Below are 23,280 nucleotides of genomic sequence, written 5' to 3' on the forward strand. Positions count from 1 at the left end.
AGTGTTGCAACCGAGGACAAACAGTTTTTACTCTCTACGCGCTTCAGCACTTGGCGGTCCCGTTCTGTGAGCTTGTGTGGCCTACCACTTCGCGGCTGAGCCGTTGTTGCTCCTAGATGTTTCCAGTTCACAATAACCTCACCTTCAATCACCTTTTTGGCCCATGGTGTTACATCTTATTTATCAAGTTTTAAAAAAGTTAATGTCAAGCCCTGTACAGTACAGTACAGTACTTTATAGTGTAGTGAGTACTGTCCTGAACTAGACTCTACTCTATTCTACTGAGTACTGTCCTGAACTAGACTCTACTCTATAGGACTGGACTATACTGAACTAGACTCTACTCTATTCTACTGTACAGGACTGGACAGTGCTCTACTGTACTGTAAAAACTTGTGATTCAGATTTGGTCCAGTCCGGAAATGTCAACTACTTTTCAACGACCATGGTTGTCTGGTGTCAGTCGGTGCTCAGTGGATGAGATGCTGGTTACAGTAAATGGAAAGAGAGGAGGCTCATGGGTAGGTGTCAGTAAGAGCCGGGAGAGATGACATTAACTGGAGAGAGAGAGAGAGAGAGAGAGACAGACAGAGAGAGGAAGGAGAGAGAGAAAGGAGAGAGAGAAAGGAGAGAGAGCGAGAAAGGAGAGCGAGAGAGAGAGAGAGAGAGAGAGGAGAGAGAGGAAGGAGAGAGAGGCAGAGAGAGAGAGAGAGGAAGGAGAGAGAGAAAGGAGAGAGAGAGAGAGGAAGGAGAGAGAAAGGAGAGAGAGCGAGAAAGGAGAGCGAGAGAGAGAGAGCGAGAGAGAGAGAGAGAGAGAGAGAGAGAAAGGTGAGAGAGAGAAAGGAGAGAGAGAGAGAAAGGAGAGAGAGCGAAAGGAGAGAGAGAGAAAGGCGAGAGAGAGAAAGGAGAGAGAGCGAGAAAGGAGAGCGAGAGAGAGAGAAAGGAGAGAGAGAGAGAGAGAGAAAGGAGAGAGAGAGGCAGAGAGAGAGGCAGAGAGAGAGGAAGGAGAGAGAGAGAGGAAGGAGAGAGAGAGAGGAAGGAGAGGGAGAGACAAAGGAGAGAGAGAGGCAGAGAGAGAGGCAGAGAGAGAGGAAGGAAGAGAGAGAGGAAGGAGTGAGAGAGAGGAAGGAGAGACAAAGGAGAGAGAGAGAGAGAGAGAGAGAGAGAGAGAGAGAGAGAGAGAGAGAGAGAGAGAGAGAGAGAGAGGAAGGAGAGATGCAGAGCCAAAGGAGAGAGAGAGGCAGAGAGAGAGAGGAAGGAGAGAGAGAGGGAGGAGAGAGAGAGAGGAAGGAGAGACAAAGGAGAGAGAGAGGAAGGAGAGAGAGAGAGAGAGGAAGGAGAGAAAGAGGAAAGAGAGACAAAGGAGAGAGAGAGAGAGGAAGGAGAGAGAGAGAGAGGAAGGAGAGAGAGAGAGAGGAAGGAGAGAGAGAGACAGAGGAAGGAGAGACAAAGGAGAGAGGAAGGAGAGAGAGAGAGAGAGAGGAAGGAGAGAGAGAGGAAGGAGAGAGAGGGAGAGAGAAGAGAGAGAGAGAGAGAGAGAGAGAGAGACAGAGAGAGGAAGGAGAGAGAGAGAGAGAGAGAGAGAGAGAGAGAGAGAGAGAGAGAGAGAGGAAGGAGAGAGATAAACTTTTTTCTGGTAGATGTTTTCTAAGACCCCTTATCCATTTGTTTATCCAGAAATCAAAGCTTTCACCTGATGCCACAGTTTTGGGATGGAAAACGGTTGAAAAATACAAATATGCCTTATTTTTCTCAAAAATATATAGATTCTTAGCTTTCATTTGACATGCTCCTATCAGTGGCGTGTATTCATGGATACCAAGGGAAGGCAGACTAATTCCTAAATTTTTCACACACAAAAAAAGAAGAAAAAAAATACGATTATTTTTAGTCTCTGTGTTTCATAATTTTCCTTCAACTCGCAGGCTGAATGTATCTCACCGGAGAAAGCATCCGAGCGAAACACTGTCTCTGTATGTGTAGCGTGTCTATCTGATGCTGTCTGGTCAAAAAGAGTATGACGTTGTTGCCAGCCCGTAGGATTGAACGCAAGGGAAGCCAGCGAGCATTTGGCCTCCCTTGATAAAAAAAAAAAGCATACAATAATAGCCAATCAGCATTGCGCTAAACTGAGTGAACTCAACTGTGAATGGTCCTGACACACCAAAAAAAAAAAAAAAGGCAGTTTGGATTTCACTTCACACCAATCACATCACATCAAAAGCCAAATGTCATTGAGAGAAAAAAAACTTGAATTGTTGCATCTCGTTGTGTTCTTGTCCTCCAGTGGCTAGCTAGCTAGCTAAAATTGGCCCTTTCCTAAATTAGCCATGGATGGAGATAGAGATTTGGACTTGTGGTTTTACTTAATTCTCTGTACTGGCCAATGGTTATAACGACGATTCTGATCCAACCATAAATTCATACATTGTGCCCCTGACCTGAGAGGATGGGAGTTCAACATGTAGCTAGATGTAGGAGGCTAATGTTAATTAGCTGGCTAATCGATGCCCATGAAAGGATGTTAAGCTAGCGAGCAAGCATTTTAGCCAGGTAGCGTAGGAAAACTAAAACTAAAAGCGTGTACTGTAAGACAAAGTCATAGACCATTTCGTCAACATGAAAGAGAGGAGGATGGCGTTGGTATTTCTCTACAAGTAGGGTGAGCCAACGTGTCTTTTCTACTTACACAGACACATAAATCAATACCATGGACAGCCACATGATATTTAGCTTACGTTGATTGGACTAAATTGTTTTTTGGAATCTTTTAGTTGTCACTGTATTAGACTAAGCATAGGTCATTAGATAATGTTGACGTTGAAATGGTGCTGGAATAGTGGAGGCAGCTCCTGATTTCTTTGCGACTTGCGGTAACTCTCCGTGGTTCTAAATCAATAGTTGTTAAGTAGTCCAAACATGTAGGAAAAATGTACTTTCTTGACCATGCTGTAGGTCATGTAACTGTTTGTTAAATGCAATATGTTTTGAGGACTTCACCGGACAGAGGTTGCTCTCCGGTTTTGTGATGAAACAAAGGTGTGGTTGAATTTATTCTGCCACTGTGTCTTCTCATTGTCTCGGGCCTATGACCCTAAACATGTTTTTTTTTATAAAAAGCCTCTGGGAGTAGGCCTAGGTCTGCTGGGGCCATTTGCCTTTCAGTATGCAACACATCACCCTTTCAACTCACACACAGGTAGACAGAGAGAGGGACAGGATGGCGGGAGGAACGGAGAGAGGGGATATTCATCACTTCATCAGGAAATTATATTCCCTCTGCAATTACAGTAACGGAATTACAACAAGGGGTCCCTGAGCTGTACTACACGGAATTGCAGAATTACGGATATGAATGACATTCTCCTCGTGTGTCATAAATTTGGAGATTACAGTGCAGCACATCACACTAGAGTACAGTGCAGTACAGCAGGGTACCGCAGAGTAGAGGTCAGTACCGCACCGCAGAGTAGGGTAGAGGTCAGTACCGTACCGCAGAGTAGGGTAGAGGTCAGTACCGCGCAGCAGAGTAGGGTAGAGGTCAGTACCGCACCGCAGAGTAGGGTAGAGGTCAGTACCGCACCGCAGAGGTCAGTACCGCACCGCAGAGGTCAGTACCGCACCGCAGAGGTCAGTACCGCACCGCAGAGTAGGGTAGAGGTCAGTACCGCACCGCAGAGTAGGGTAGAGGTCAGTACCGCACAGCAGAGTAAGGTAGAGGTCAGTACCGCAGAGTAGGGTAGAGGTCAGTACCGCACCGCAGGGTAGGGTAGAGGTCAGTACCACACCGCAGAGTAGGGTAGAGGTCAGTACCGCACCGCAGAGTAGGGTAGAGGTCAGTACCGCACCGCAGAGGTCAGTACCGCACCGCAGAGTAGGGTAGAGGTCAGTACCGCACCGCAGAGTAGGGTAGAGGTCAGTACCGCACCGCAGAGGTCAGTACCACACCGCAGAGTAGGGTAGAGGTCAGTACCGCACCGCAGAGTAGGGTAGAGGTCAGTACCGCACCGCAGAGGTCAGTACCGCACCGCAGAGGTCAGTACCGCACCGCAGAGTAGGGTAGAGGTCAGTACCGCACCGCAGAGTAGGGTAGAGGTCAGTACCGCACCGCAGAGGTCAGTACCGCACCGCAGAGTAGGGTAGAGGTCAGTACCGCACCGCAGAGTAGGGTAGAGGTCAGTACCGCACCGCAGAGGTCAGTACCGCACCGCAGAGTAGGGTAGAGGTCAGTACCGCACCGCAGAGTAGGGTAGAGGTCAGTACCGCACCGCAGAGTAGGGTAGAGGTCAGTACCGCACCGCAGAGTAGGGTAGAGGTCAGTACCGCACCGCAGAGTAAGGTAGAGGTCAGTACCGCAGAGTAGGGTAGAGGTCAGTACTGTAGAGTATGCTGTACTCAGTACTGTTTTGTACTCTACTCACTGTAAAGTACTGTACTTTCCAAACTTGTGAAACATACGTCTACGATAGGTTCAGATTTGGTCCTGTCCATTCTGTCTGTGGACGTTGAAATCAAGGCCAGAGTGGACTGATCAAATTTCAACATCCATGGATGTCCGGTGTCGGTGCTCAGTGGGTGAGGATGCTGGTTAGAATAAATGGAAAGAGAGGAGGCTCATGGGTAGGTGTCAGTAAGAGCTGGGAGAGGTGACATTAACTGGAAAGAGAAGAGAGAGAGAGAGAGAGAGAGAGAGAGAGAGAGAGAGAGAGAGAGAGAGAGAGAGAGAGAGAGAGAGAGAGAGAGAGAGAGGCAGAGAGAGAGGCAGAGAGAGGAGAGAGAGAGAGGCAGAGAGAGAGAGAGAGAGAGAGGCAGAGAGAGAGAGAGAGAGGAGAGAGAGAGAGAGAGAGGCAGAGAGAGAGAGAGAGAGGCGAGAGAGAGAGAGAGAGAGAGAGAGAGAGAGAGAGAGAGAGAGAGAGAGGAAGGAGAGAGAGAGGCAGAGAGAGAGAGAGAGGCAGAGAGAGAGAGAGAGAGGCAGAGAGAGAGAGAGAGAGGCAGAGAGAGAGAGAGAGAGAGAGGCAGAGAGAGAGAGAGAGAGAGAGAGAGAGAGAGAGAGAGAGAGAGAGAGAGAGAGAGAGAGAGAGAGAGGCAGAGAGAGAGAGAGAGAGAGAGAGAGAGAGAGAGAGGCAGAGAGAGAAAGGGGGAGAGGAAGGAGAGAGAAAGAGGGAGAGGAAGGAGAGACAAAGGAGAGAGAGAGAGGAAGGAGAGAGAGAGAGGAAGGAGAGAGAGAGACAGAGAGAGAGAGGAAGGAGAGAGAGAGACAGAGAGAGACAGAGACAGAGAGCGAGAGAGAGAGAGAGCGAGAGAGACAGAGACAGAGACAGAGAGAGCGAGAGAGTGAGAGACAGAGACAGAGACAGAGAGAGGCAGAGAGAAAGACAGGCAGCGAGAGAGGCAGAGAGAGAGGCAGGCACAGAGAGAGAGAGAGAGAGGCAGAGAGAGAGAGAGAAGGATGCAGTGAGAGAGAGGCAGAGTGAGAGAGAGAGGCAGAGAGAGAGAGCGAGGCAGAGAGAGAGAGCGAGGCAGAGAGAGGCATAGAGAGAGGCAGAGAGAGGCATAGAGAGGCAGAGCAAGAGAGGCAGAGAGAGAGAGAGGCAGAGAGAGAGAGGCACGCAGAGAGAGAGGCAGAGAGAGAGAGGCAGAGAGAGGCAGAGCGAGAGAGGCAGAGCGAGAGAGGCAGAGCGAGAGAGAGAGGCAGAGAGAGAGAGGCAGAGCGAGAGAGGCAGAGAGAGAGAGAGAGAGGCAGAGAGAGAGAGGCAGAGAGAGAGGCAGAGAGAGAGAGGCAGAGAGAGAGGCAGAGAGAGAGAGGCAGAGAGAGGCAGAGCGAGAGAGGCAGAGCAAGAGAGAGAGGCAGAGAGAGAGAGGCAGAGAGAGAGGCAGAGCGAGAGAGGCAGAGACAGAGAGAGAGAGAGAGGCAGAGAGAGAGAGAGGCAGAGAGAGAGAGAGGCAGAGAGAGAGAGGCAGAGAGAGAGGCAGAGAGAGAGGCAGAGAGAGAGAGGCAGAGAGAGAGAGAGGCAGAGAGAGACAGAGGCAGAGAGAGGGAGTGAGAGAGAGGCAAAGAGAGGCAGAGAGAGAGAGATTGAGAGAGAGGCAGAGAGATTGAGAGAGAGGCAGAGAGAGTGAGAGAGGCAGAGAGAGAGGCTGAGAGAGACAGAGGCAGAGAGAGAGAGAGGCTGAGAGAGAGAGAGGGAGGGGTTATTCAGACTTTTAACTGTTTTAAAGGGATACTTGGGGAATGTGTCACTTTATCTACATCCCCGAAGTAGATACAATTTTTATGTCTCTGTGTATGAAGGCAGTTTCAAGAGCCAACGCTAACTAGTGTTAGCATTGATAAAAACACTAAACAATACATTATTGTTGTAAACCTTTTGCAAATAATCTACTAGATTAAATTAGGTTTAATCTGTCAGGTGAGCAGGCAGCCATGACCCCCATCGTATTTTAGATAATTAGGTTGATTGCCTGTTGTATATACAGTGGGGGAAAAAAGTATTTAGTCAGCCACCAATTGTGCAAGTTCTCCCACTTAAAAAGATGAGAGAGGCCTGTAATTTTCATCATAGGTACACGTCAACTATGACAGACAAATTGAGCATTTTTTTATCCAGAAAATCACATTGTAGGATTTGTAATGAATTTATTTGCAAATTATGGTGGAAAATAAGTATTTGGTCACCTACAAACAAGCAAGATTTCTGGCTCTCACAGACCTGTAACTTCTTCTTTAAGAGGCCCCTCTGTCCTCCACTCGTTACCTGTATTAATCGCACCTGTTTGAACTTGTTATCAGTATAAAAGACACCTGTCCACAACCTCAAACAGTCACACTCCAAACTCCACTATGGCCAAGACCAAAGAGCTGTCAAAGGACACCAGAAACAAAATTGTAGACCTGCACCAGGCTGGGAAGACTGAATCTGCAATAGGTAAGCAGCTTGGTTTGAAGAAATCAACTGTGGGAGCAATTATTAGGAAATGGAAGACATACAAGACCACTGATAATCTCCCTCGATCTGGGGCTCCACGCAAGATCCCACCCCGTGGGGTCAAAATGATCACAAGAACGGTGAGCTAAAATCCCAGAACCACACGGGGGGACCTAGTGAATGACCTGCAGAGAGCTGGGACCAAAGTAACAAAGCCTACCATCAGTAACACACTACGCCGCCAGGGACTCAAATCCTGCAGTGCCAGACATGTCCCCCTGCTTAAGCCAGTACATGTCCAGGCCCGTCTGAAGTTTGCTAGAGTGCATTTGGATGATCCAGAAGAGGATTGGGAGAATGTCATATGGTCAGATGAAACCAAAATAGAACTTTTTGGTAAAAACTAAACTCGTCGTGTTTGGAGGACAAAGAATGCTGAGTTGCATCCAAAGAACACCATACCTACTGTGAAGCATTTTTTATTTATTTTTTCACCTTTATTTAACCAGGTAAACCAGTTGAGAACAAGTTCTCATTTACAACTGCGACCTGGCCAAGATAAAGCAAAGCAGTGCGATAAAAACAACAACACAGAGTTACATATGGGGTAAAACAAAACAAAGTAAAAAAAAAACTTTAAAAAAACAACAGAAATACATATATATACAGTGTGTGCAAATTTAGCAAGTTATGGAGGTAAGGCAATAAAATAGGCTATAGTGCAAAATAATTACAATTAGTATTAACACTGGAATGATAGATGTGCAAGAGATGATGTGCAAATAGGGATACTGGGGTACAAATGAGCAAAATAAATAACAATATAGGGATGAGGTAGTTGGGCGGGCTAATTTCAGATGGGCTGTGTACAGGTGCAGTGATCGGTAAGGTGCTCTGACAACTGATGCTTAAAGTTAGTGAGGGAGATAAGAGTCTCCAGCTTCAGAGATTTTTGCAGTTCGCTCCAGTCATTGGCAGCAGAGAACTGGAAGGAATTGCGGCCAAAGGAGGTGTTGGCTTTGGGGATGACCAGTGAGATATACCCGCTGGAGCGCAGACTACGGGTGGGTGTTGCTATGGTGACCAATGAGCTAAGATAAGGCGGGGATTTGCCTAGCAGTGATTTATAGATGGCCTGGAGCCAGTGGGTTTGGCGACGAATATGTAGTGAGGACCAGCCAACAAGAGCGTACAGGTCACAGTGGTGGGTATTATATGGGGCTTTGGAGACAAAACGGATGGCACTGTGATAGACTACATCCAATTTGCTGAGTAGAGTGTTGGAGGCTATTTTGTAAATGACAACGCCGAAGTCAAGGATCGGTAGGATAGTCAGTTTTACGAGGGCATGTTTGGCAGCATGAGTGAAGGAGGCTTTGTTGCGAAATAGGAAACCGATTCTAGATTTAACTTTGGATTGGGGTGGAAACATCATGCTTTGGGGCTGTTTTTCTGCAAAGGGACCAGGATGACTGATCCGTGTAAAGGAAAGAATGAATGGGGCCATGTATCGTGAGATTTTGAGTGAAAACCTCCTTCCATCAGCAAGGGCATTGAAGATGAAACGTGGCTGGGTCTTTCAGCATGACAATGATCCCAAACACACCGCCCGGGCAACGAAGGAGTGGCTTCGTAAGAAGCATTTCAAGGTCCTGGAGTGGCCTAGCCAGTCTCCAGATCTCAACCCCATAGAAAATCTTTGGAGGGAGTTGAAAGTCCGTGTTGCCCAGCGACAGCCCCAAAACATCACTGCTCTAGAGGAGATCTGCATGGAGGAATGGGCCAAAATACCAGCAAAAGTGTGTGAAAACCTTGTGAAGACTTACAGAAAACGTTTGACCTGTGTCATTGCCAACAAAGGGTATATAACAGAGTATTGAGAAACTTTTGTTATTGACCAAATACTTATTTTCCCCCATAATTTGCAAATAAATTCATTAAAAATCCTACAATGTGATTTTCTGGAGAAAAAGAATCTAATTTTGTGTGTCATAGTTGACGTGTACCTATGATGAAAATTACAGGCCTCTCTCATCTTTTTAAGTGGGAGAACTTGCACAATTGGTGGCTGACTAAATACTTTTTTTCCCCCACTGTATTGCTACCTAAAAAGGTAGGCTATTTTACAGTCATTTCTGTTGGGCCTATAAATCCTATACGGACGCCCCTGGGACCTGGCTGTGACTGGGGAGTACAACAGAGTGAGAGTCCAGGTAAGGTATTAGTTGGAGTTCAGAGGTTAGCGTAGTCCCATCAAACTAATCCAGTGGGATTAGAGAGATAGAGACGCTCACTCAACTGCTCTTTCTTTCTCGGTCTCCATCTCTCTTCCTCATCTCCTCTCCCCCCGCTCTCCCTCTGCCTCTCCTGTTTGGTTGTATGTGTGATAATCATACTGCGGCTAGGGATTCCATCCTATCTCCATGTGAACAGCAGGATTATAGGGGAAAAGCCCTCCTTAATCCATGTGATCCTGTTAACCTGAGCCTCAGACTGTGAGTGTGTTAACCACAGCTCGCCCAACCTTAACCCCAGGCTACACTGTCAGTCCACGCTCAGCTCAGCGCTATAAATAAGCTAGGGAAAGGGGGGGGGGCCTATTCCACACAACAGATGAATGAACGACCTCTCAAAAGCCTCCTCATTCAATGGTGATATACTCTGCTGATGATATGTCACCGATAGCTTGGCTCTGGTAACAAGATTCACCACATCCCATACTGTGTAATCAATGCAGGGACCTATCAAATGAGCTGATGTGGTCTCTGTGGTGCAACAAAAGGCACACAACTGCCTTTCCCAGGGACTAGCCTACATTTAGATATGAACAGAGTTGCATAATGTGACAGTGGAGACCAGATATTAACAGAGTTGCATAATGTTACAGTGGAGACCAGATATTAACAGAGTTGCATAATGTTACAGTGGAGACCAGATATTAACAGAGTTGCATAATGTGACAGTGGAGACCAGATAGCGTCCAGCCTTCTCAGCAACTCTGATAAGCCTCCATCTTCTTAACCATCTGGTAATTACAACCCTGTATGGTTCCCAAACAACTGGAGTGTAAAAGGCGATTAATTACGACGAGGAGAAGAGACAGCTAATTATGTTTACTAGCTAGATTAGTGGCTCTCAACTGGTTTTGCCTCGGGACCCAAAATACAATCTGGAGGGGGACATTTTTAAAAATGCTATATTGATAGTAAATGTAGCAATTACATAACAAGGGAACAACATTCTCACCTCTTTCGTTGTCAATAATAAAATGGTTGTGATTAAAGAAAATTTGTTCAGAGATTAAATTATTTACAAATGTAAATCCATTATAATTTCTACACACTTTCTATCTGGTTTAAGTTGTTTAAGTTCAGACTGGAGTAGTTTTTCATTAAAACAAATTTTATATTTTTACTCAGACACCCGCGACCCACTCAAAACCAAATGTGGGTAGCGACCCCACCAGCTGAGAATCGCTGAGCTAGATAGGTAGGTGTTATTTCTGGGAGTCAACAACTAGCCGAACTGAGCATTAGAAGTGGAAGAAATATGCAGACCTAGTAGGTCTCTAGTTAGATCGCCTCGTTCCTTGTAGGTTTAGCAGTTAGCCTAGCAGCATATTGGATGACTGTCATATTCCATTCACCCAGCTTAATTACATTTAACTTTCTTTTACATTTTAGTCATTTAGCAGACGCTCTTATCCAGAGCGACTTACAGTTAGTGAGTGCATACATTTTTCATACTGGCCCCCCCGTGGGAATCGAACCCACAACCCTGGCGTTGCAAGCGCCATGCTCTACCAACTGAGCTACAGGATGTAACATCGATAAGTTTAGGCTACTACATGATACTCGAATTGACCCTGTACCCATCATAAGGTTGCTACAACCTAGCCTACGAGAGTCAAATTGAAGTAATCAAGGTGACAGAGAGTGGCACACTCAATACTGCCTTGCATACTCTTTGCCTGTATCTAGCTGATCTAGGGTGTAATCATTAGTCCAAACAAGAGTTTCTATTGGGCAAATTCAGGTAGGTCCCTCCCCGTTTCGTTTGCTTCTGTTTAAGAAACATTTGCAATAGAATCGGCGGAATGAATACACCCCCTGATCAACCGCACACACAGTTCAAATCAAATCAAATTGTATTGTTCGCATGCGCCGAATACAACGTGTAGATTTACAGTGAAATGTTAATTACGCCCCAACAATGCAGTTGTAAAAAAAAAATACGACAAATATTTTCTGAAAAAAAAGGGAAATAGTAACACAATAAAAACAACAGAGGCTATATACAGGAAGTACCAGTACTGAGTCAATGTACAGGAAGTACCAGTACTGAGTCAATATACAGGAAGTACCAGTACTGAGTCAATATACAGGAAGTACCAGTACTGAGTCAGTGTGCAGGGGTACCAGGTAGTAACATGGCTATATACAAGGAGTACCAGTACTGAGTCAATGTGCAGGGGTACCAGGTAATAACATGGCTATATACAAGGAGTACCAGTACTGAGTCAATGTGCAGGAGTACCAGGTAGGTAAGGTACATGTGGGTAGGGGTAAAAGTGACTAGACAATCAGAATAGATAAACAGAGTAGCAGCAGTGTATGTGAAGAGTGTGAACGACTGTCTATGTGTGAGTGTGTCGTCAAAATGCATGTGTGTGTGTTTTGTGTGTATGAGCATATGTAGTGTGTGTGTGTGTGTGTGTGTGTGTGTGTGTGTGGTGCGCGTCACAGGAGGTTTGTGGCACCTTAATTGGGGAGGACGGGCTCGTGGTAACAGCTGGAGCGGAATGGTATCAAATGCATAAAAACACATGGTTTCCATGCATTAGATGCCATTCCATTCACTCTGTTCCAGCCGTTATTATGAGCCGTCCTCCCCTCAGCAGCCTCCACTGGGTGTGTGTGTGTGTGTGTGTGTGTGTATGTGTGTGTTGGAGTGTCAGTCTAGTGAGTGTGAGTGTGTGGGAAGAGTCTCGAGAGAGAGAGTGCATACAGCCAGTACAAAACAATTATTATAAATAAATAAATGATAAACGGTGTTAATGTAAATAGTCCGGGTGGCCATTTCAGCAACTGTTCAGGAGTCTTATGGTTTGGGGGGTAGAAGCTGTTAAGGTGCCTTTTGGACCTAGACTTGGCGCTCCGGTACCGCTTGACGTGCGGTAGCAGAGAGAACAGTCTATGACTAAAGGTGCCTGGAGTCTGACAATTGTTATGGCCTTCCTCTGACACCGCCTGGTATAGAGGTCCTGGATGGCAGGGAGCTCCGCCCCAGTGATGTACTGGGCCGTACGCACCACCCTCTGTAGCGCCTTGCTGTTGAATGCCTAGCAATTACCATACCAAGCGTTGATGCAGCCAATCAAGATGCTCTCAACGGTGCACCTAGTAGAACCTTTTGAGGATCTGAGGGCCCATACCAAATATTTTTAGCTAAATTTGTTCTTGCCACATTCATTCTATTACAGACACTTTAATGCATACTTTTAAATTTTATTATGCGAGTTAAACATAGAAAATATATATATATAGATAAACATTTTCCTTAAAGTATAGTTTTTAGAGAGTACTAATGTTACCGTCCACACGGCAACAAAAAAATACTTAAATACATGTCATTTTCTCCTTGAAAACATGTAATTTGAAATACTGTAAAATTCCATTCATTCCTATGGAGGACTGCTCCTACTGGGGAGAGTCAAGATGGCCGACCGGTGGCTTCAGAGCCTCTCAATGGCCAATACATATCATCAGCAATCCAGGGTTTATATACAACATTGGGAGCGCCTTCCGGTCGCACACACAGTTCACCCCCACACACACACAGTTCAAATCGCACACACACACAGTGAAAAGACAAACTTGCTTTTATGGAGGACTGGCTTGAATTGTGAGAGAAAAAAAACAAAACACTCATGAGCAAAAGCTATTGGTTTATTACCCAAAGATGAAAAGAAACTGTTGTGATCCATTTAATAAACACAAGAGACCAGCGAGATGATAAAAGGGTACAGCAGGAACAGCGCCATGTAGTGGGCAAAACCTGGTACTTTCACTACTATGGGGAAAAATGCAAGTGATTTCAATGGCTAATTTATTGGAAGAGGGGAAAGAAACCAAACCATACCAAATTCATAGAGAATACATTACATGTAGGGGTGTAACGGTATTCGTCTCCGTCCTCGGTTGCAACACTCGTTACCGAGTTCCAAACTGCCTCGGGAAACAACGTCAGCACAAGAACTGTTCGTCGGGAGCTTCATCAAATGGGTTTCCATGGCCGAGCAGCCGCACACAAGCCTAAGATCACCATGCGCAATAAGAAGCGTCGGCTGGAGTGGTGTAAATCTCGCCGCCATTAGACTCTGGAGCAGTGGAAACGCGTTCTCTGGAGTGATGAATCACGCTTCACCATCTGACAGTCCAACGGTCGAATTTAGGTTTGGTGGATGCCAGGAGGACGCTACCTGCCCCAATGCATAGTGCCAACTGTAAAGTTTGGTGGAGGAGGAATAATGGTCTGGGGCTGTTTTTCATAGTTCTGGCTCTTAGTTGCAGTGAAGGGAAATCTTAACGCTACAGCATACAATTACATTTTAGACGATTCTGTGCTTCCAACTTTGTGGCAACTGTTTGGGGAAGGCCCTTTCCTGTTTCTGCATGACAATGCCCCCTTGCACAAAGCGAGGTCCATACAAAAATAGTTTTTCGACATCGGTGTGGAAGAACTTGACTGGCCTGCACAGAGCCCTGACCTCAACCCCATCGAACACCTTTGGGATGAATTGGAACGCAGACTGCGAGCCAGGCCTAATCGCCCAACATCAGTGCCCGACCTCACTAATGCTCTTGTGGCTGAATGGAAGCAAGTCCCTGCACTAAATGTTCCAACATCTAATGAAAAGCCTTCCCAGAAGAGTGGAGTCCAACTCCATATTAATGCCCATGATTTTGGAATAAGATGTTCGACGAGCAGGTGTCCACATACATTTGGTCATGTAGAGTATATACTCAGTGTATTCTAAACTCAGCAAAAAAAGAAACATCCAATTTCAGGACCCTGTCTTTCAAAGATAATTAGTAAAAATCAAAATAACTTCACAGATCTTCATTGTAAAGGGTTTAAAAACTGTTTCCCATGCTTGTTCAATGAACCATAAACAATTAATGAACATGCACCTGTGGAACAGTCGTTAAGACACTAACAGCTTACAGACGGTAGGCAATTAAGGTCACAGTTATGAAAACTTAGGACACTAAAGAGGCCTTTCTACTGACTCTGAAAAACACCAAAAGAAAAGATGCCCAGGGTCCCTGCTCATCTGCGTGAACGTGCCTTAGGCATGCTGCAAGGAGGCATGAGGACTGCAGATGTGGCCAGGGCAATAAATTGCAATGTCCGTACTGTGAGATGCCTAAGACAGCGCTACAGGGAGACAGGACGGACAGCTGATCGTCCTCGCAGTGGCAGACCACGTGTAACAACACCTGCACAGGATCGGTACATCCGAACATCACACCTGCGGGACAGGTACAGGATGGCAACAACAACTGCCCGAGTTACACCAGGAACGCACAAATCTCCATCAGTGCTCAGACTGTCCGCAACAGGCTGAGAGAGGCTGGACTGAGGGCTTGTAGGCCTGTTGTAAGGCAGGTCCTCACCAGACATCACCGGCAACAACGTCGCCTATGGGCACAAACCCACCGTCGCTGGACCAGACAGGACTGGCAAAAAGTGCTCTTCACTGACGAGTCATGGTTTTGTCTCACCAGGGGTGATGGTCAGATTCACGTTTATCGTCGAAGGAATGAGCGTTACACCGAGGCCTGTACTCTGGAGCGGGATCGATTTGGAGGTGGAGGGTCCGTCATGGTCTGGGGCGGTGTGTCACAGCATCATCGGACTGAGCTTGTTGTCATTGCAGGTAATCTCAACGCTGTGCGTTACAGGGAAGACATCCTCCTCCCTCATGTGGTATCCTTCCTGCAGGCTCATCCTGACATGACCCTCCAGCATGACAATGCCACCAGCCATACTGCTCGTTCTGTGCGTGATTTCCTGCAAGACAGGATTGTCAGTGTTCTGCCATGGCCAGCGAAGAGCCCGGATCTCAATCCCATTGAGCACGTCTGGGACCTGTTGGATCGGAGCGTGAGGGCTAGGGCCATTCCCCCCAGAAATGTCTGGGAACTTGCAGGTGGTTTGGTGGAAGAGTGGGGTAACATTTCACAGCAAGAACTGGCAAATCTGGTGCAGTCCATGAGGAGGAGATGCACTGCAGTACTTAATGCAGCTGGTGGCCACACCAGATACTGAATGTTACTTTTGATTTTGACCCCCCCCCCTTTGTTCAGGGACACATTATTCAATTTATGTTAGTCACATGTCTGTGGAACTTGTTCAGTTTATGCCTCAGTTGTTGAATCTTATGTTCATACAAATATTTACACATATACTGCTGAAAATAAACTCAGTTGACAGGAGAGGACAGGCTGGTATTGAGGAGAGGACAGGCTGGTATTGAGGAGACGGCAGGCTGGTGTTAAGGAGAGGGCAGGTTGGTATTGAGGAGAGGGCAGGCTGGTATTGAGGAGAGGGCAGGCTGGTATTGAGGAGAGGGCAGGCTGGTATTGAGGAGAGGGCAGGCTGGTATTGAGGAGAGGGCAGGCTGGTATTGAGGAGAGGGCAGGCTGGTATTGAGGAGAGGGCAGGCTGGTATTGAGGAGACGGCAGGCTGGTGTTAAGGAGAGGGCAGGTTGGTGTTAAGGAGAGGACAGGCTGGTATTGAGGAGAGGACAGGCTGGTATTGAGGAGAGGGCAGGCTGGTATTGAGGAGAGGGCAGGCTGGTATTGAGGAGAGGGCAGGCTGGTATTAAGGAGAGGGCAGGCTGGTATTGAGGGGAGGACAGGCTGGTATTGAGGAGAGGACAGGCTGGTATTGAGGGGAGGACAGGCAGGTATTGAGGCCTGTGAAACCTTTCCCCCCCGGCTCAGACACAGTGTGGGAATACCCTCTCTACCATAGACAGTCCATTCCTTTTGAAGACCCCCTCTGCCATACAGACATCCCATTCCTTTACCAATACACATGATACATGACCAGGGACAGAGTCGGCACAGAGGAAGGGAAGGAGGTGAGGCAGAGAGGGAGGGAAGGAGGTGAGGCAGAGAGGGAGGGAAGGAGGTGAGGCAGAGAGGGAGGGAAGGAGGTGAGGCAGAGAGGAAGGGAAGGAGGTGAGGCAGAGAGGGAGGGAAGGAGGTGAGGCAGAGAGGGAGGGAAGGAGGTGAGGCAGAGAGGGAGGGAAGGAGGTGAGGCAGAGAGGGAGGGAAGGAGGTGAGGCAGAGAGGGAGGGAAGGAGGTGAGGCAGAGAGGAAGGGAAGGAGGTGAGGCAGAGAGGAAGGGAAGGAGGTGAGGCAGAGAGGGAGGACATATAGGGGTTGGAGATGGGGGGGCAGAGAAAGGAGGGTAGGAGTGTGGGAATGTGGTAGTCTATCCAGCACAGCAGTGTAACCCTAGTGTTGAGGCCATGGTAGTCTATACAGCACAGCAGTGTAACCCTAGTGTTGAGGCCATGGTAGTCTATCCAGCACAGCAGTGTAACCCTAGTGTTGAGGCCATGGTAGTATATACAGCACAGCAGTGTAACCCTAGTGTTGAGGCCATGGTAGTCTATACAGCACAGCAGTGTAACCCTAGTGTTGAGGCCATGGTAGTATATAAAGCACAGCAGTGTAACCCTAGTGTTGAGGCCATGGTAGTCTATCCACCACAGCAGTGTAACCCTAGTGTTGAGGCCATGGTAGTCTATCCACCACAGCAGTGTAACCCTAGTGTTGAGGCCATGGTAGTCTATCCACCACAGCAGTGTAACCCTAGTGTTGAGGCCATGGTAGTCTATCCACCACAGCAGTGTAACCCTAGTGTTGAGGCCATGGTAGTCTATACAGCACAGCAGTGTAACCCTAGTGTTGAGGCCATGGTAGTATATCCACCACAGCAGTGTAACCCTAGTGTTGAGGCCATGGTAGTCTATACAGCATAGCAGTGTAACCCTAGTGTTGAGGCCATGGTAGTCTATCCACCACAGCAGTGTAACCCTAGTGTTGAGGCCATGGTAGTCTATCCACCATAGCAGTGTAACCCTAGTGTTGAGGCCATGGTAGTCTATCCACCACAGCAGTGTAACCCTAGTGTTGAGGCCATGGTAGTCTATCCACCACAGCAGTGTAACCCTAGTGTTGAGGCCATGGTAGTATATACAGCACAGCAGTGTAACCCTAGTGTTGAGGCCATGGTAGTCTATCCACCACAGCAGTGTAACCCTAGTGTTGAGGTCATGGTAGTATATACAGCACAGCAGTGTAACCCTAGTGTTGAGGCCATTGTAGTCTATACAGCACAGCAGTGTAACCCTAGTGTTGAGGCCATTGTAGTCTATCCACCACAGCAGTGTAACCCTAGTGTTGAGGCCATTGTAGTCTATCCACCACAGCAGTGTAACCCTAGTGTTGAGGCCATGGTAGTCTATACAGCACAGCAGTGTAACCCTAGTGTTGAGGCCATTCTAGTCTATCCACCACAGCAGTGTAACCCTAGTGTTGAGGCCATGGTAGTATATACAGCACAGCAGTGTAACCCTAGTGTTGAGGCCATGGTAGTCTATCCACCACAGCAGTGTAACCCTAGTGTTGAGGCCATGGTAGTATATACAGCACAGCAGTGTAACCCTAGTGTTGAGGCCATTGTAGTCTATACAGCACAGCAGTGTAACCCTAGTGTTGAGGCCATGGTAGTCTATCCACCACAGCAGTGTAACCCTAGTGTTGAGGCCATGGTAGTCTATACAGCACAGCAGTGTAACCCTAGTGTTGAGGCCATGGTAGTCTATACAGCACAGCAGTGTAACCCTAGTGTTGAGGCCATTGTAGTCTATACAGCACAGCAGTGTAACCCTAGTGTTGAGGCCATGGTAGTCTATCCAGCAAAGCAGTGTAACCCTAGTGTTGAGGCCATGGTAGTCTATCCAGCACAGCAGTGTAACCCTAGTGTTGAGGCCATGGTAGTCTATCCACCACAGCAGTGTAACCCTAGTGTTGAGGCCATTGTAGTCTATACAGCACAGCAGTGTAACCCTAGTGTTGAGGCCATGGTAGTCTATCCAGCACAGCAGTGTAACCCTAGTGTTGAGGCCATGGTAGTCTATCCAGCACAGCAGTGTAACCCTAGTGTTGAGGCCATGGTAGTCTATACAGCACAGCAGTGTAACCCTAGTGTTGAGGCCATGGTAGTCTATCCAGCACAGCAGTGTAACCCTAGTGTTGAGGCCATGGTAGTCTATCCACCACAGCAGTGTAACCCTAGTGTTGAGGCCATGGTAGTCTATCCAGCATAGCAGTGTAACCCTAGTGTTGAGGCCATGGTAGTCTATACAGCACAGCAGTGTAACCCTAGTGTTGAGGCCATGGTAGTCTATCCAGCACAGCAGTGTAACCCTAGTGTTGAGGCCATGGTAGTCTATCCACCACAGCAGTGTAACCCTAGTGTTGAGGCCATGGTAGTCTATACAGCACAGCAGTGTAACCCTAGTGTTGAGGCCATGGTAGTCTATCCAGCACAGCAGTGTAACCCTAGTGTTGAGGCCATGGTAGTCTATCCACCACAGCAGTGTAACCCTAGTGTTGAGGCCATGGTAGTCTATCCAGCATAGCAGTGTAACCCTAGTGTTGAGGCCATGGTAGTATATACAGCACAGCAGTGTAACCCTAGTGTTGAGGCCATGGTAGTCTATCCAGCACAGCAGTGTAACCCTAGTGTTGAGGCCATGGTAGTATATACAGCACAGCAGTGTAACCCTAGTGTTGAGGCCATTGTAGTCTATACAGCACAGCAGTGTAACCCTAGTGTTGAGGCCATGGTAGTCTATCCAGCACAGCAGTGTAACCCTAGTGTTGAGGCCATGGTAGTCTATCCAGCACAGCAGTGTAACCCTAGTGTTGAGGCCATGGTAGTCTATCCACCACAGCAGTGTAACCCTAGAGTTGAGGCCATTGTAGTCTATACAGCACAGCAGTGTAACCCTAGTGTTGAGGCCATGGTAGTCTATCCAGCACAGCAGTGTAACCCTAGTGTTGAGGCCATGGTAGTCTATCCACCACAGCAGTGTAACCCTAGTGTTGAGGCCATGGTAGTCTATACAGCACAGCAGTGTAACCCTAGTGTTGAGGCCATGGTAGTCTATCCAGCACAGCAGTGTAACCCTAGTGTTGAGGCCATTGTAGTCTATACAGCACAGCAGTGTAACCCTAGTGTTGAGGCCATGGTAGTCTATACAGCACAGCAGTGTAACCCTAGTGTTGAGGCCATGGTAGTCTATACAGCACAGCAGTGTAACCCTAGTGTTGAGGCCATGGTAGTCTATCCACCACAGCAGTGTAACCCTAGTGTTGAGGCCATGGTAGTCTATACAGCACAGCAGTGTAACCCTAGTGTTGAGGCCATGGTAGTCTATCCAGCATAGCAGTGTAACCCTAGTGTTGAGGCCATGGTAGTCTATCCACCACAGCAGTGTAACCCTAGTGTTGAGGCCATGGTAGTCTATACAGCACAGCAGTGTAACCCTAGTGTTGAGGCCATGGTAGTCTATCCACCACAGCAGTGTAACCCTAGTGTTGAGGCCATGGTAGTATATACAGCACAGCAGTGTAACCCTAGTGTTGAGGCCATGGTAGTCTATCCAGCATAGCAGTGTAACCCTAGTGTTGAGGCCATGGTAGTCTATCCACCACAGCAGTGTAACCCTAGTGTTGAGGCCATGGTAGTCTATACAGCATGTTCTGGCTGAGACAAGGCTACTTAAGCAATAAGGAATGAGAAGCTGACTAAGGGCTGTTGGCTGTTCTAAGGCCCGGGGCGAAGCCAATGAGAGGGTGCTCTTAGGAGGGTGTTATTCTCCATAATTCCTGAATTTGAGAGCCTTATTGCTTTTATAAAACAGTCGCCAACATATTTAAAAAAAGATTAACGACATGTTCTCATTAAAAACATTATATTGAATAAATGCATACAAAATAGTCCGGGCAAAAGCCAGTCGTTAGTTCTAAGATTCTGAAGCTGCTAGCCAAATGGGCGGGACGTAGCCAAATGGGCGGGACGTACCTTCTATTTGCAACGGTAGCTATGCTAAACAAATCCTTGGCATGAAGCTATGCAGGCTAGCTCCTTCTCCTCTGCTAGCTAGCCAGCTAAAGCTAACACACGATCACATCCAGCAGCTGAAATGACAGCAAACTACGTGCACTTTCATTTGTTTACCTTTGTTTCTATGGCCATTTATTTGGATATATCCATTATAATGATCCTTTTAAATGAATTGGCCTGGATCAGAGAAAGCTGTCTGCCTCGTCACGTTCATATTTGCATTGCACAGTTGAGGATCACACAAAAAAAAACAAAAAAAATGTTCCACCGGTCGGAGAGGCATACAGCAAGGTTTAGATAAAACACCAGATGTTGCAAACCAAAAAAAATAAAAAATGAAAATGAAATGAAAAAAAATGCTAGTCTAGTAGCACGGGGAAATATTGTCTAGACACTTTTTTCCAGGGGAGATTAAGTTTATAAATTGACTGGCTGGGAGGTGGGACAGTGGAAGCGCATTGTTAAATCTAATGGAACAGGTATTACCCAGAGTGGAGCTATAACTCCAGGATCCAAACAACCAGTTATATAATTACTACTTAGGTTGGCAACATGAAATAACCCTGTCCCTGACTGTTAGCTCCTTGTGCGTTACCATGACAGTGTTTGCTGACACTGACTCAGTGGATACCATGTACTGTACACTGGCTCACTGTCTAAGCCATGCTTTGAGAGGTGTGTATGGGCAAGAGTAGGTTAGCTCAGAGTGAGAGTGGCTATTGTATGAGGTTATCAGTCAAGTTAAGGACAGGCATTAAGGCAATAGAGGACAGGGACAGTTAGCTAGCTCTCTTACTCCTACAGCCCAACCATGCATACCGGCACACATAGGCCTACACACACTCAAACCTACCCTACAAACAGCTATTCACCAGAACTATGGGGAGCATCCACCCACACACAGTGTCATTTACTACTTACTGTTGTTGGCATTCTGCTGTCCCGCATTACTAACACACTAGGGCTGCTGGGAACCACACAATAGACTCCACACAAACACGCACAATATTGCCCAATGAGTTAAATATTAGCAGATGAATGATGGATCACCCAAACAACTGTTTTTATAAAGCTATTAATGGGAATATTGACAGTTTCAAATCAACAAATCACTCATAATGTTGGGATGCATACGTCAGGGACACGTTCACCTTGGCAGATGATCACTGTCAAGATATGTAGCTACCATCACCAAATCAATAACAGGAAATGATCTAAAGTGATCACTATCTATGGGACTAATTTGCTGTACAGTATTTTAGGATTGTTTGATAAATAATATCTTAATGTAGTTTTAAGGATTGGCGCCCGAGCATAGTTTTAACTTGTTTAACTGCTCTCCTTGGTCTCTTTTGGGCAGCACTAGAAAAACTATTGTTTAGAATAAATACATGCAGGTGTGAAATACAAATGTTAGCTACTTACCCAGAATATGATGTTAAATCCAAACAAGAAGTATTTGACACTGCAGCTCACTTCGGCTCCTTTAAAATGCTGGCGTTTTCGACTGCTAACGTTACTCATCCTGTAAACCTTGAGGCTAGCTAGCTAGCTAACAATGTAGCACCACTGGTTAGTTAGCTTGTTAGCTAACCTATAGTCACAGCAATGACAAACTAGCTACTAGTTGTGTAACACGCAGGCTAGCTAGCTCCATAAAACAACTCGAAACAATCAGCTAACTAGCTAGCTAGCTAGCCAACCAAATCACAAACACATCGCCGGCTAGCTAGTTAGCTGGAGTTAGCTAGCTAGCTAACGTTAGCTTTCTAGCTAACAACAGATCCAAAAGCACTTTGGATGTGTAAACAAAATATACATTCATCTGCGGTTCAGTGTATACTCTCCATAACTAAACAGATAGTTGACAGCTAAATCCAAATAATTCTTGTTTTGTTGATATATGGTCGATTTCTCCCGTTCACAGCATTTTATTGTTTTGCGTTTCACCTTTCATGTTGACAACAACCCTCGCTGTCATATGCACTGAGCTGAGGAAACCCATCTAGCCAAATGTCTGGACGTTTTCTTCTACAGCGACCTCTAGTGGAATCATTCGGTAACGTTTTTATCTACAGCGAACTCTAGTGGAATCATTCGGTAACGTTTTTATCTACAGCGAACTCTAGTGGAATCATTCGGTAACGTTTTTATCTACAGCGAACTCTAGTGGAATCATTCCGTAACAACACTGCTGGTGTGCTTTTTCCTGGTGCAGTACACAGACCAAACAGAACAACGGTGAATGATGAACATACCCTGTGAAAACTATTTAGCTATTTGAACAACATAAATACATACGTTACCAGGTAAGAGGCACTGCCAATTCCTGCATTTGTTATTTGACTGTTTAAAGTGTGACTTTTTTGTGACATAAACCTCGTACAACTACTAAACTAAAACTAAAATGGATAAAATAAAGCAATGCAGAATAAGACCAAATGTGCAGCAATTAACAACATTAAACTTAGTTGTGCTGTGGGCCTATCAGTGATAGTCTGGCTAACACTTAACTCTCCAAGTCCACCTGACTTCAGAGTCTGGAATGATTGGATATTTGACGTTGTCGGCACAATGCATCTATAATGAAGGGGGCTGTGACTTTGCTCTCCTCTGTGTCTATTCTCACTCAAACACCCACAAACACAGCCCCCAAGCGAGCTCAGCCCCCTTCCATTACAACGGTCTCAATAGAAACAACAAGTCTCAACCCCTGAGAGAAAAAAAACAATCAAACCCGTTGCTCAAATTCTGAGCAAATATTGCATTAACAAATGGCCTCCTTTCCAGACCAGTGTGTCACAGCTTTCCCAGCGCTGTTAGTCACGTGGGTTGCGTCAGCCAGGCTATATCAGTTATTCCTGACTTGTCCATATCTGACCTGTGTTGTACTGCCACCTGGTGTTATGTTAGATTACTACAGGTGGAGATACTGGTCATTAAAACTTCCCTCTTTAGTCCTACAGGTGGCAGTCTATGCATGGCTGTAAATCACTCAATCATGATTATTCCAATAATTCTCCTCCCTCATTTACATGTGTATAGCTGCCCAATATGTAGGCTACTTCAGTATCTGATATCAAATCATATTTCAATAAGTCAGTATCCCCAAGATGATGTGTAGCTACTGTCTGGCTA

General features: G+C 46.5%; 1 protein-coding gene across 2 annotated transcripts in view; it reads right to left on the reverse strand.

Annotated features, from left to right (window-relative positions):
* Positions 1-22,132, reverse strand: part of LOC121587422 (tetraspanin-17) — a 45,933-nt gene extending 23,801 nt beyond the window's left edge. For both annotated transcript variants that reach the window (XM_041904306.2, XM_041904314.1), the window contains exon 1: positions 21,568-22,132. In XM_041904306.2, the coding sequence (XP_041760240.1) occupies positions 21,568-21,666 (99 nt within the window). In that variant the 5' untranslated portion in view covers positions 21,667-22,132. The remainder of the gene's footprint in view (positions 1-21,567) is intronic.
* Positions 22,133-23,280: the final 1,148 nt, after the last annotated feature.

Source organism: Coregonus clupeaformis, chromosome 2 (assembly GCF_020615455.1).
Source record: "Coregonus clupeaformis isolate EN_2021a chromosome 2, ASM2061545v1, whole genome shotgun sequence".
Taxonomy (NCBI): Eukaryota; Metazoa; Chordata; class Actinopteri; order Salmoniformes; family Salmonidae; genus Coregonus; species Coregonus clupeaformis.